The sequence below is a fragment of the Magallana gigas genome, chromosome 1 (genome assembly GCF_963853765.1).
Source record: "Magallana gigas chromosome 1, xbMagGiga1.1, whole genome shotgun sequence".
Classification (NCBI taxonomy): Eukaryota; Metazoa; Mollusca; class Bivalvia; order Ostreida; family Ostreidae; genus Magallana; species Magallana gigas.
The window spans coordinates 19,357,766-19,372,787 of NC_088853.1; the positions used below are offsets into that span (position 1 = coordinate 19,357,766).

The window sequence follows — 15,022 nt, forward strand, 5'->3', positions numbered from 1 at the left end:
ATGCATAAACGTTCACTATTATGATATTTAAACACATTTAAATATACCGTATATCCGGTAATATTCGCGGTGATCTAATTTTTGCTTTTTTCCCGATGACCTTTAAATCTCAAATCTTTGAATACGCAGATATTATATACTATAATATTTTCTCTAAGAAAAATTTCAAATAATCGACATAAAAATTTTGTGACACGCAAAATACCCCGGATAAATGGTATTTAAAGCTGTAAAAATAATAAATTTGGGTTAAAACCTTCGTTTTTAGTGAAAAATAGTAAAATACTGGGAAAATATATTTGCCCACTATTTAAAATAGACATTTTAAGAACGTTGGCACCTGAAATTTTAGTAATGTCAATATCCGAAACCAACTTTACCCGATATAAAGATGGGGACCTAAAATGTTCATTTATTAGGGCTTTTCGACTTTCGGTAGAAAAAGACCTATTGTTATTCTGATGTTTCATATTATTCCTTTTCTCGACAGAAATTCCGTCAGCAATTTTTTAGAAACGGAAAAGAACATTGAAACAATTATGCAATAGTCTTATAGCACTTTTAAATGACATGCATGCGTATGTAAGGTTTTGGACTTCCGGTTCCGGCACCTCCGGTTTTGACAAGAGAAATGCTTAAAAGTCATTGAAGCACAAAATCTTTATTATTTTTTGAGTTAAAACATTCGAATTTTAGAATTAGATGCATCTTTTTCAGATGTACGAAATCAAAAGCGTTGGCATTTCTCTATCTCTTACCGTTTTCGAGATATTAGGGATCAAACTTAAGAAAAGGGGGGGGGATGAAAAAAAAATTCAAAAAACCTTAGGAATTTTATAAGACTCCTAGACATTGTTCAAATTGAAGTATTCAAGATAAATTCCTAATTTGAATAAAAATATTGAGTACTTCCAGTTTTATGAGCCTATGAAAAATTGCCTATGGGAGTTTCAGTGCTAAACTAAAATCACGCGCGTTCGTTTTCTCAAAAAGTTTTCAAGTTAACATTACAATATTTCAGATTTATGATGATACGCACAATGCAGAGACCGGAAAAGTTTTTGGATAGACAATTTGATAAAATTAGGGATCTGCAGGGGCCAACTTGCAAAACAGCCCTTCAACAGTTACTTTTTAATTTTTTTCCGCTTTTAAAAATCTTTTGAATTTATTGTTCAGAATGAAAAGCACAGTATTAAAAGTATGGTCCAAGGGGCCACTTTTTGACTCCTTGTAGGTGTTTGGAAGGCCCAAAGATCACAAATTGTTTAAATTTCAAAATTGTATTTAGTAAGAGTTATCTCGTTTTGCTCTAAGAATGTAGAGCATAAATACTGTAGGCATACAAAGTTTTGTGTCCAAGGAATAAATACTTACTTTAAAATGATTTCTTGAAAATATTCTTCTGGTAGTTAGAAGTGTAGCTACTTGTAAAGTTGTGGAGTTATCTTTCTTTTGACATTGAACTACTCATAAATTCCTATCTAAGCAACTGGTTATACCACAGCGTTTAGACATTTTGGAAATAGATTATAGATGAATTATTTTGACATTTTAAATAAAAAGGGAAAATGGGGCTGTCGAAAAGGCCCTACTTTTTGTTGAAGACAAAAACAGTTCTAGTTATTATTATTTTCTTGGCAGATTTCTGTCAGCGATTTTTGAAAACTAGAAGGAATATTGATACAAGTATAAATTGGTCTTACAGCAAATATATCAATCTATGAAATGTAAGGTTTTCGATTTCCGGTTCCGGTTTTTCCAGTTTTTACAAGGGAAATTGCAAAAATTGATTGGAACACAATACTTTGTTTATTTTAAATGTAGAACATTCAAATTTAAGAATTAGATCTATCTTGTTTATTGTACAAATTTGTAAGCGTAGTCAACTTTCTATATCTTACTGTTTTTGAGATATAAAGCCCTAAACTTTAGAAAAGGAGGGATGAAAAACCGGAAAAATCAAATGACGTTTAAAAGTTTATATGACGCCTGAACATTATTGAGATATAAGTAATTAACATACATTCCGAGTTTCATAACAAAATATTGACTACTTCCGGTTGTATAGGTCGATGAAAATTGTCTATGGGAGTTTTAATGTTAAACAAAAATCACGCGTCATTCGTTTTCTCAAGAAGTTTTCAATTTCATGTTCCAATATTTTACGTCAACAATGACACACATAATCCGCAGACCGGAAAAAGTTTTGGGTATAGAATTCGACAAAATTAGGGATTTGCAGGGGCCATTGTTTAAAACAGCCCCTTAGCTGTAACTTTTTTATTTATTGTCCGATTTTAAAAATCTTTTCTGTTTATTGTTCAGAATAATAGGAACAATCTTGGAATTATGGTCCGAGGGCCACTTTTTGACTCCTTATTGGGGTTTGAAAGGCTCAAAGATCACAAGTTGTTTAAATCTCAAATTTTGTTTAGAGTTATCTCGCTTTGCTCTAAGAATGTAGAGCATAAATACTGTAGGCATACCAAATTGTGTGTCCGAGGAATGAATACTTACTTCAATATGAATTTTTGAAAATATTCTTTTGGAAATTAGACGTGTAGCTACCTGTAAAGTTGTGGAGTTATCTTTCTTTTCGCATTGCTCTACTCATAAGTTCCTATCTATGCAACTGGTTATACCAAAGAGTTCAGAAATTTTCGAAATAGATTATAGATAAAAAAAAAATTGGACATTTAAAAAAAAATGGAAAATTGGAATATCGAAAAGTCCTTTCTTTTTGTTGAAGACAAAAAAGTTCTAGTTTTGTGACCCATATCACATGCAACTTTTTGGAAATATAGGGCCCCCAAAAAATAATAATTTTTATAAAAATTTGATATGGAAATTTATAATTTGAAGAAATAAAGCAAACATTTATAGTTTGAAATATTATTTATTTATGATTTTAATACAGTATGAAGTTGAACACATGTAGTGACTATAAAAGTGAAATCTAAGTCAAAGTTTAAAAATTCTTGCTTTAATGGTGGCTTCAAGGGCCAGTATTTAATGAACACAACAAAAGATAAAATGATTAATTGACTCTCCCTGGATGGGTCACCAGTCCATCACAGCTGGTTAACTCCAAGTCTTAGTTAGTAACCAATGAATATTAGCTGGGTGGACTTGAACAATAAATAGGGACTAAGTGGTTTGTAAAAGGAAATACTAGTAACTCACACGACTAAGTGTTCACATCAGGTTACTGGCCAAATGCCTATGAATACTGAGTTGGAACCATTTGCTTTATATACATATTCTATCAATAAAATGGTCATGCATGGGTAAATTAAAACGTTGTGTTCCCGTTTTACACACATTTGTAATATGGTGTATAACAATAGGTGTGATCTATGTTGTGATAGCAATCATAATATTCTTAACTTGTACTTTCGATGAAAGATTTTACTGGATTTTTGCCTACGTTTTCAGCGCATTATAAACTTTTAACATATTTTAAGGATACATTTGTTAAATAAATAAATGCAATTTAAGTAGTTATGATAGAACAGGTTGCAAGTGATTTTGATCATTGGTTGTTTGAATAAATTTATTATTGCTGTCATATGTTTCCATATTATACAGTTTTATTCAAGTTATTTATTTGATAAAGTCACTAATGGATTTTTTCATGTAAAGTATAGAGTATTCAGATTTTTGTTCATGGTTTAGTAATTCTTAACTTTGGTTGGTTGGTTTTATGGTGAAAGGTTGAATTCTTTGAAGGTAGAGTGATTTTGGGGTGTTTGCTTTTAATGTCACAGGGCGAAAAACCATCTTTAAGCAAGTCCTTATAGGTGGCTTAAAGGTGACTTAAAGGAGCTTAAAGGCTATACAACCTTTAAGCCGCCTTTAAGTCACCTTTAAGCAAGTGCTCATAGGTCCTTAATGTCCAAACTTCTTTAAGCCACCTTTAAGCATCTTTAAGTGGCATTTACGCTCTCTTTACACTGCCTTTACACTGTCTTTAAGTGGCCTTTAAGTCAATATTGATCTAGCTGAACAATAAAAACATATATTAAATGCAAAAGCTCTTTTATAGAGATGGGAGGGGGTCATCCGAGTAATAATATAATTTCCAAGGAAGGGGGGGGGGGGGGTGTTCCAGGCGGTTTTAATCGTCGCTCCATTAAACGCAGATCGCTATCATCAGCACCGCTCCGATGGACACAGATTGCCGTTATAAAATTCTTTATAATTTTTGGGGGATTTCAAAATTATTGTAGGGATGAGCGCAGTCTCTGTATCTTAATATGTGCATAAAACTAATTAAAGTATGTTTGTTTTCTATTATAAATTAATCGGTGAAAAAAATCTTTCTCTCTCTCTCTCTCTCTCTCTCTCTCTCTCTCTCTCTCTCTCTCTCTCTCTCTCTCTCTCTCTCTCTCAGTTCATCCGGTTATTAAACAAAATAAAGATAATGAACCAAAAATGCATGATTTAATTTGTTAATTGGTTTAAGGTTTGTATTTTTTTTTCAATTTTCATTATTTCTAACTCTAGATTTGCTAGACACATGTTAAAGATGAAAAGACTCTCAACTGCCTTTGTTATATCGGGCAGGATATTACTGCTTTGTTTGTCTAGACATAGTTTTGTTCGTTTGTGTATATCTAATTAGAGTCTATTGTTTGTCCAACTTAAGAAAACCCCTGGAACTAACACAGAATATACCAGATATACACAACAGTTGTGTCGTGTGCCCAGGTGCATGTTTGTGTATATCTTATTAAAGTCTATTGTTTGTCCAACTTAAGAAAACCCCTGGAACTAACACAGAATATACACGATATACACAACAGGTGTGTCGTGTGCCCAGGTGCACGTCAGGGTTTCTAAAGGCGTTGAATCTTAGTATGTACGAGTATACGATAAGTCTAGTGAATAAAAGTTAATTTACATTTGTAATTCATTTTCAAAGTATTATTTCCTAGCTCTGGGTTTCAAAGATGTTACGTCTACAAATTAGCGATACATGTATGTAAGAGTAAAATCTTGAGGCTCATTAATTAATGTACCGGTGATCATAAATAGGGGTTGATTATTTAAATATATGTATAAGGGTAAATATGTCAAATATACCCGGCCTGGCAGATCATACAATTGTATGTACAAGTCATTTGCAATTGCCACATGCAGTAAATACGTCACCGGTAATTGGTAATTTTGTTTGTTATAGAATTGATAGTTTATAAATCATGTACATACAATTACATGTAAATATTTAAACATATTGGAACGGCGCCGCGATCATGAAAACCGGGAAATTGCGGGAAATTGCGGGAAATTGAACAAATACCCTAATGCATTTAATAAAAGAAATGATTTCATTTTCTTTCTTACATTTTTATAGCTATAAATAAGACGAACGTATATCTACTCGGTTTAAATTTATTAACTACATGTAAGAAAGCCTACTATAGTGAATCTAACGGTTTCCATTTAGGTATAATATATTTTTGTTCACTGAAGACCAAGTTCCGTATTTCATTCTAAATACATGCATGCATGTAATTTATAAATTAGATATAAGTGATTGTTACAAACTGAATGGCTTGTCAAAATCTTTTCAAGTAAACACATTCAATACAGTGATTCAATATCCACTGATATATAGGATATAAAAACGCTATTATATATGTAAGTTGCCGTGGCGCAGAGGATGTGTGGTGATGCTAGGAAACTAAGCGTCCCGGGTTCAATTCTCGCCGTGGCCGGGTTTTTTTTTTTTTTTTTCATTTTTCTTTCTAGAACAAAAACCGTTTTAATACCTTTTCTTTCATAAAGTTAATACATTTTGTTGGAAATTAAGCACAATATTGAATTAATTTTTTTTAATGGCTTAAAGGTGGCTTAAAGGTAGCTTAAAGGTGGCTTAAAGGTGGCTTAAAGAAGTTTGGACATTAAGGACCTATAAGTTGTCCTTAAAGGTGGCTTAAAGATAGTCTTTAAGCTGCCTTTAAGCCATCTTTACGCTTTTTTTAAGCCACCTTTAAGCAATACATATAGCTTAAAGGTAGCTTAAAGGTGGCTTAAAGATCGTCTTTAAGCTACCTTTAAACACCTTTAAGCTATCTTTAAGGAGGACTTAAAGATGGTCATTCATCCTGTGTGTTCTCTAGTGACTACTGTTGAGAGCAGTCTTCATATATTTAATTCTATACAGACTTAGACTAGGACCTAAGGTAAGAGCGTTTAATAACTATATTAACTTGTGTTAAAGATCAATAAATTATAAATTAATATAAAGGGTTAAAATGCTATTTATGAAAGCAATGTTTTTATCATTAATCAATTATTAATTTGGTTAATTTGTAGAATCACTCCTACAATCCTACATGAGTAATATACAGTGAGGTCAATTGCATGTTACTAAGGTGATGATACCATATAGATTGTATCTGGTAAGATCTATGTTTTGTGTGCCTAACATGTAAATGTATGTGGTGTCCAAATTCTCTAAACTGAGTCTTTACTAATGTTTGACATTTATATCTAAAAGTCATAATTATGCATATATGTGATAAATTTACATATTGATCATTCTTAACAAAAATGGTTCAATATGAACAATAGATTTGATTTTAATTTGATGTATTTTACATTTCATTAAAGTAGTAAATGTGATGGAGTTATGAAATGGCGTTATTGTACTTGATATGTGTTTGTGTTGTCTTGTGATGTGTATGTTTATGTATATTTGTGTATGTTTTAGAGCCATATATCTTTCATCAATAGTTGCAATAATTCTATTACATAGTCTACGTGTCCAGTGATAAATCCCGTAAATAGTGATGACAATCATAAACATAAAACGTAAAACCTAGTTCCTTTTTAACTCTTTAATCCTAACAAAGCATCTAATTTGCAATAAAATAGCAATGTTTTTTTCATTTCCAATTTTTCTTTATGAAAGTCAAATGTCGAGAAGATATTCATCTTCATAATATTGCTCTTTATTTTGATTCGTTGGATCAAACGGATATGATATCCTTAACCTTCGGCCTTGGCCAACATATCTTGACTTCATGTTAACAATTTGAAATTGAAGGTTGTCTTCCTCAAAGTAAAAATTAACAGTTCGTACATCTGCTTTAAAAATGTTATCATGTTGTTTGTTTGATTTATTTTATTTTATTTAAAATTGGGGTTGTGGCAGTTATTGTAATTTTGTATTTTGGTGTTTAATTCAACTCTTGCTTTTTTTTAAACTCTATGTGTCAGTGAGCTGAAAAATTAGATCAAATATACTGTTAATGTTTTAATTCACATACTTTGCAAAAGGCCTTAATCTATAAGTATAGATAATTTCATAAAAGATGAGCGACACAAAATCGGCATGTCTTACAGCGTAACCGAAAAACGACACTCGCACCCCCCCCCCCCAAAAAAAAGAAGGAAAAAAATGACCTTCCTACCTTTACAGGCTAACTTTAGCCAAATAATTAAGATTGAAAAATAACCAAACAAAGCAAAAACGCCTAGATATTGAACAATATAAACTGCAATAATTGCGATTATATTTTCACCAATATACAAAGTTTAACGTGGTTTCATCATGTCAAATAAATCACAATCAAAAATTATAACACTATAAGAAATTAACATGCATTATGAAATTGCATTCTTACCTCCGTTACTTTTTTCATTCTTATTTATTAGTGACGTATTTTCGTCAGATTGAATCTCACTTTCTATATCAGGACCTTTTCTGCAAACTATAAGATTTAAAATTTAAAAAAAAAAATATTTTTTGTAACAGATTTAATTAATACTTGCTAACACAAAAATCTCTCACGTATTTCATGAAAATACTCACTTTTTTTTTTACGGTAATGGTACAACCAAAAAATTGTAACGCAGACAAAGAACAGAAGGATCTCTAATGGAATCACCAGCCAGAGCCAGTCATCCTTGTCATTGACAGGTGTTTCAGGACGGTGAGTTGTTTTTGGAGAACTGTAAACATTGAAATGTTCATGATTATTCACATCATATATATTTTAGAAAAAAGTAGTTACTGTTTTAATGTAGATTTTTGTTCGAACCGAAATATAAAAGTACGAGGGGCGTTCAATATATAATGTTATTGTTGATACTAATATAGTACAATAAGTAAATTACTTAATTATTATTTTTTCAAAATACTCGCCTTTAATAGACACACATAACACCCCTGCGAATGTTATTGTCATTCAAATTTTAGACCACGTGATTTTAGTTTCAGTTTCGCAGTAAAAATCGCGCCTCGTGTTTATAGTCTCTTTGACAGAATCTAGATACTTGTAGTTTAATATAAAATCTAGAGATTTATTGATATTAAACTTTATCTTCATTAATTATTGAATAAAATGTGTTCTATAAATAATTGGAACAATACAACAATTATTTTTTTATCTGCTGTTACAACAACTTACATATTTAAAAAACACCCCGTCTAGGGATTAATTTTCGATCCGCACCACAGGGCGAAAAACCATCTTTAAGCAAGTCCTTAAAGGTGGCTTAAAGGTGACTTAAAGGAGCTTAAAGGCTATACAACCTTTAAGCCGCCTTTAAGTCACCTTTAAGCAAGTGCTTATAGGTCCTTAATGTCCAAACTTCTTTAAGCCACCTTTAAGCCACCTTTAAGCATCTTTAAGTGGCATTTACGCTCTCTTTACACTGCCTTTACACTGTCTTTAAGTGGCCTTTAAGTCAATATTGATCAAGCTGAACAATAAAAACATATATTAAATGCAAAAGCTCTTTTATAGAAATGGGAGGGGGTCATCCGAGTGATAATATAATTTCCAAGGAAGGGGGGGGGGGGGGTGTTCCAGGCGGTTTTAATCGTCGCTCCGTTAAACACAGATCGCTATCATCAGCACCGCTCCGATGGACCCAGATTGCCGTTATAAAATTCTTTATAATTTTTTGGGGGTTTAAAACTTATTGTAGGGATGAGCGCAGTCTCTGTATCTTAATATGTGCATAAAACTAACTAAAGTATGTTTGTTTCCTATTATAAATTAATCGGTGAAAAAAATCTCTCTCTCTCTCTCTCTCTCTCTCTCTCTCTCTCTCTCTCTCTCTCTCTCTCTCTCTCTTTCTGTTCCTCCGGTTATTTAACAAAATAAAGATAATGAACCAAAAATGCATGATTTAATTTGATAATCGGTTTAAGGTTTGTATTTTTTTTTTCAATATTCATTATTTCTAACTCTAGATCTGCTAGATACATGTTAAAGATGAAAAGACTCTCAACTGCCTTTGTTATATCGGGCAGGATATTACTGCTTTGTTTGTCTAGACATAGTTTTGTTCGTTTGTGTATATCTAATTAGAGTCTATTGTTTGTCCAACTTCAGAAAACCCCTGGAACTAACACAGAATATACCAGATATACACAACAGTTGTGTCGTGTGCCCAGGTGCATGTTTGTGTATATCTAATTAAAGTCTATTGTTTGTCCAACTTAAGAAAACCCCTGGAACTAACACAGAATATACACGATATACACAACAGGTGTGTCGTGTGCCCAGGTGCACGTCAGGGTTTCTAAAGGCGTTGAATCTTAGTATGTACGAGTATACGATAAGTCTAGTGAATAAAAGTTAATTTACATTTGTAATTCATTTTCAAAGTATTATTTCCTAGCTCTGGGTTTCAAAGATGTTACGTCTACAAATTAACGATACATGTATGTAAGAGTAAAATCTTGAGGCTAATTAATTAATGTACCGGTGATCAAAAATAGGGGTTGATTATTTAAATATATGTATAAGGGTAAATATGTCAAATATACCCGGCCTGGCACATCATACAATTGTATGTACAAGTCATTTGCAATTGCAACATGAAGTAAATACGTCACCGGTAATTGGTAATTTTGTTTGTTATAGAATTGATAGTTTAAAAATCATGTACATACAATTACATGTAAATATTTAAACATATTGGATCGGCGCCGCGATCATGAAAACCGGGAAATTGCGGGAAATTGAACAAATACCCTAATAGTATAAATGCATTTAATAAAAGAAATGATTTCATTTTCTTTCTTACATTTTTAGCTATAAATTAGATGAACGTATATCTACTCGGTTTAAATTTATTAACTAAGAAAGCCTACTATAGTGAACCTAACGGTTTCCATTTAGGTATAATATATTTTTGTTCACTAAAGACCAAGTTCCGTATTTCATTCTAAATACACGCATGCATGTAATTTATAAATTAGATATAAGTGATTGTTACAAACTGAATGGTTTGTCAAAATCTTTTCAAGTAAACACATTCAATACAGTGATTCAATATCCACTGATATATAGGATATAAAAACGCTCCTATATATGTAAGTTATCGTGGCGCAGAGGAAGTGTGGTGATGCTAGTAAACTAAGGGTCCCGGGTTCAATTCTCGCCGGGGCTGAGTTTTTGTTGTGTTTTTTTTTTTCATTTTTCTTTCTAGAATAAAAACCGTTTTAATACCTTTTCTTTCATAAAGTTATACATTTTGTTGGAAATTAAGCACAATATTGAATTAAATTTATTTTAATGGCTTAAAGGTGGCTTAAAGGTAGCTTAAAGGTGGCTTTAAGGTGGCATAAAGAAGTTTGGACATTTAGGACCAATAAGTTGTCCTTAAAGGTGGCTTAAAGGTGGCTTAAAGATAGTCTTTAAGCTGCCTTTAAGCCATCTTTACGCTTTCTTTAAGCCATCTTTAAGCAACACATATAGCTTAAAGGTAGTCGTCTTTAAGCTACCTTTAAGCATCTTTAAGCTATCTTTAAGGAGAACTTAAAGATGGTCATTTATCCTGTGCACCTGACCTAGTAATAACATCAATAGTGAAAAAGACTATACTATTTTATGCAGAATGTTCCTTGAAAATGGCTCGATATAGTAAGTTTTTATGCAGAACAAACACTGATTTTTTTTTTAAACATGGTATTGCATAATACTAGCATCAAACATGGCTATGATTTTATTAACCAACCCAATGTTTATATTTTCAACCACTTTACACGTGATTGAACACGAACGATCACTATGTTCTGAATATTATCGTTTAATATAAATAACTGATAGATGGTGAAATAAGACATACATCTTAAAAGCTTTTCACGTTTCAACGGTGCAGTGTTGTGAACTTTCATTCGAGCACCACTGAATTTATTACGTCCTTTTCGACGATAAAGAAAACATTCCGAACACATTCGCAGGGGGTGATAATTTTAGCCGATTTATCTGAGCTTTCATTTCATTATTTAATGTTTTTTTTTTTTTTGTTTTTTGTTTTTTGTTTTTTTTTTGTTTTTTTTTTATGGGGGGGGGTGGTTTTTCTGTCCTGATAAATAGCACAGCCCAAAGCATTCCTTGAAGCATGTCATTTTCCCATGTGATTCCAAGTGCCCATTTTTTATTTAGAAAAAAAAGTTACAGGGAGACAAGTTGGGAGAAAAAGGGAGGATAGGGCAAAACATGGGAGCGTTTTCTTTTTCCAGAAATGTTCTCACAATGAGGGATTTTTATGATGGGGCGTTTTCGTGAAGAAGTCGAATGCTGCGAATTTCAAGACTTTGGTCTCTTCTTTTGGTAATATTTCTTAACTTTCTTCACAACATAACTTTTGTTTTCATGTGTGGTGTGTGGTGATTAATTGACATTTTTTAAATATTAACTTGAACTTCAGCTATTTAATAACATTGCGTTAACACTTTGTTAAGTTTGTACTTTGGCATCGTTTTGCTATAACAGGGCATTTTGCCTTCTTAGGCAAGAACATCTTATCAGTTTTTCTCAGGGGTTTAAAATAAAATATCCATGTTTCATCACCTGTAACAATTTCCGATATTAAAACTTTGTTCATTGCAACTTTTGTAGACTTTGAATAGTTTTCTACATATTTCAACCCGCAATCGATATTGTCTTTTTGTTAGTGGATGTGGTATCCATCTTGTACTAAGCTCTCGGAGGCCAAGGTGTGTTACAACGCAATTTGAAAAAACCTACGCACACAAAAACAAAATTAAAAGTGCGTTAAATTTGGTCCAAATCAACGCACTTTGAAATGTTTTTTTCTAAGTGCGTTATGAATGTAGAGCATTTTTACATCATTACACTTAATGCACTTTGAAAATAACAATTTGTTTTTAACAGTTAGATTTAAAGTTGCTATATGTGAAATTTCAATTGATATTTCGTTTTCGATAAAATGATACAGCGATCCATTCTTTCAGATAGGGAAATAATAGCGTCAGATGGTATTGACAACTACCTTTTTAATGCGCTGATCCATTTTTGATGAGCTTCCTACATAGAACATTAATCCTACCGCTGGACTCAATGTCTCCCAGAGTCCTGATGAGTTTTGTTTGCCAATGTATTAGAGATTAGTTTTACTAATGTATATATTTATAAACGATTCTTTTAAGGGGATCATTTCACCTTCCGCGCCCATTGAACAGAAAAACAAAAAGATTAAATTAGGCACATTTACATTTTTCTACCCCTTCCAAACTTCGCAGGTTATTTATAAAGCGATGATTGTTAAAACCAATTTAACACCACATTAAAGTATAAAGAATGAATTTTAAGTTCATTGTTTTTTTAAACAAATTAAGAATGTATCAATGAACGTGAAAAAAAGTGGTCTAACCCTGTTGTATAAGTAAAAAGTCGCTAGCTTTAGAATTTAATTCAGTCATTATTTAAATTTCAGTTCTGTGTGTGGGGTGAAGAAGATCTTTGAGCATCAAATTATGGAAACAAGATGTTTAAAATAGATAATTAAAAGATTTTATTGATTTTTGAATTCCAATTTTAACAAGTATATACTAAATGTACATTTTAGCCGATCAAAAGCGTTTAATTCAATATTTAACACGTAGTCATTTGACGGCTACTTCCGATGAAATATCCCTTCAATTCGAAAAGAAAATAGGACCTCGTCCTAAAAATCGCGTAGACAGGGATTCTACAATATGGATCTATAATATTGAATATGCGTGAAGGTTATTTGTTTTTTTAAAAAAGATATTCTTTATAGACCCAAAAAATTACTAATGTGCCTTATTGATATTTGTCTTTGTTGAAATTTAAAGACATTTGAATTGGAATTCCTCCTTCAAAAATCGCATGTCTTTACTTAAATACTAAGTCATGAGTCATATTTTCTTCACATACGGTAAATGGCATATTTCAATTCACTGAGCCACAAAGTATCAATTCGTAAATAACAAGAATGAACTCTTGCCAGTACTTTCAGGGTTTTTTTTCAACGTGCATTGATTTCATTGATATTTGCGCACATTGCAATTGAAAAAAAAAATATGTTTTTTTTTAAATTGCGTTAAGATGTCTAAAATTTAAAGCACTTTGAGTAAAGTGTTTCAAAGTGCGTATTTTTTCAAAGAAAGTTGTCACAAAGGCGTTTCTTAAAAATTATAAATACTGTACCCGATGAAATGCCTATTAGATCTGCTATTTGTTCACTGTTTAATCGACCATCATTAGTAATAATATCGGTATATTTCCAAGTCTTTCTTCCCTAGAAGCCGCACGAGCTGCTGCAAGACGTTACCTTTTCCTTTAGGATAGGATTGGCCATTTGAAATTGCTGACCCACCTGTAAACATGTCTCAATGACATACATTTGTTTAGATAGATATCACACATTTCTTAGAAAATTTTCTTCGAGTCTTGACCTTGACTGACACATGCTTCCGTGTAGCCTTAGCTGCAATAACGTAGCCCTCTCCCGATTTTTTTTTTGGGAGAGGGCTACAACTCCATAGGATCTCCGTAATGGTGCAAGTGCGGGAGTGATTCACTCCCGCATCGATTTCGTCTCAAATCTTTTATAAATGACAATAACATTTGTATTTCTTACCTGAACTCAAACGTTGTAGAAGTCTATGGCATAAATTAATAATTATTTTTCGTGTATGTCAACAACGAAAGTTCAATTTGTCCGCCATGTTTACTGACCTTGACCGGTTTTATTTTGGGACAGCCAATGATAATTCAGGAGCGGATCTTGAACTGAATATAGGAATTCCCCTATTTTAAACATAATTAACGCGGTAAATATGAATTTTCCATTATATACCATTTCCTTAAATGATGTTTTAGTGATATAACGACGTAAGATCGATTATTTACGCGAGAACTGCCCTGGCTGCTGAAAAAGACTACTGGTAAACCTGCTGATGTGTTTTATCTTGTTTTGATTTATATACGGTTAATTTGTTCAACCTGAATTAAAAAATCATTTTATCTAAAGGAAGTGAAATATAAAATCGATCTTTTCAGACCGAAGTCAGCCGCATTAAAAAAATTAATTTTGCACCATTACGGAGATCCTTTGGAATTGTAGCCCTCTCCAGTAAACATCAGATATAAAAAATCGGAGAGGGCTACATTATTGCAGCTAGTGTAGCCTCTCATTGCAGTCGAATAGGATGATGATGACCTACCAGTCATGTTTCAGTTAAGTTCTCGATTATATTTTATTTATCAGCTTCTAAAAGGAGTATTCGATGATGGAACGTGATCGAATAAACGGCCTTAAGAAGTATATGATCCAAATAATGCGTGCAAATAAATTCAAAACATAATTAAACCCTGTATTTATGGATCTGATTAGTGACATTATTTATTGAACGCCCCTCGTAAACATGTGGTTGGTTCATGTTTAAGCATTTAATGTCTTTAATTTACATTTTCAAGTTTTCTTTTGTGATAACTTTACCAATAAAATGTGTGATGTTTTTAATTCAATACGTTTTACAGTAACACAATTGACACCTCTATTAGGAAGCAAGCGGGGTTTGCATATCTTAACTAAAAATAACGTATAAAATGTCAATAATTGGAAAATATATCATATATGTAGTTTAAAGTATATAAAGATTTAAAAAACATTATTCTTCAAATTGTCGAAGTGACCACTACGGTCCGGGCATATTGAAAAGTATTAAAAAACCTGTCGGACTTCATTGGATTGATCACGTCCCGACCAAAATAATTAC

General features: G+C 32.2%; 2 protein-coding genes across 3 annotated transcripts in view; both read right to left on the reverse strand.

Moving 5' to 3' along the window:
• LOC105339984 (uncharacterized) overlaps nt 1-15,022 on the reverse strand; it is a 311,465-nt gene that overhangs the window by 50,114 nt on the left and 246,329 nt on the right. The gene's annotated exons all lie outside the window — the stretch shown is intronic.
• LOC136275813 (uncharacterized) overlaps nt 1-15,022 on the reverse strand; it is a 45,507-nt gene that overhangs the window by 5,200 nt on the left and 25,285 nt on the right. The window contains exons 6-7 of the mRNA XM_066085853.1: nt 7,826-7,965; nt 7,638-7,724 (exon numbers count right to left, since the gene is read on the reverse strand). Of these exons, the coding sequence (XP_065941925.1) occupies nt 7,638-7,724; nt 7,826-7,965 (227 nt within the window). The remainder of the gene's footprint in view (nt 1-7,637; nt 7,725-7,825; nt 7,966-15,022) is intronic.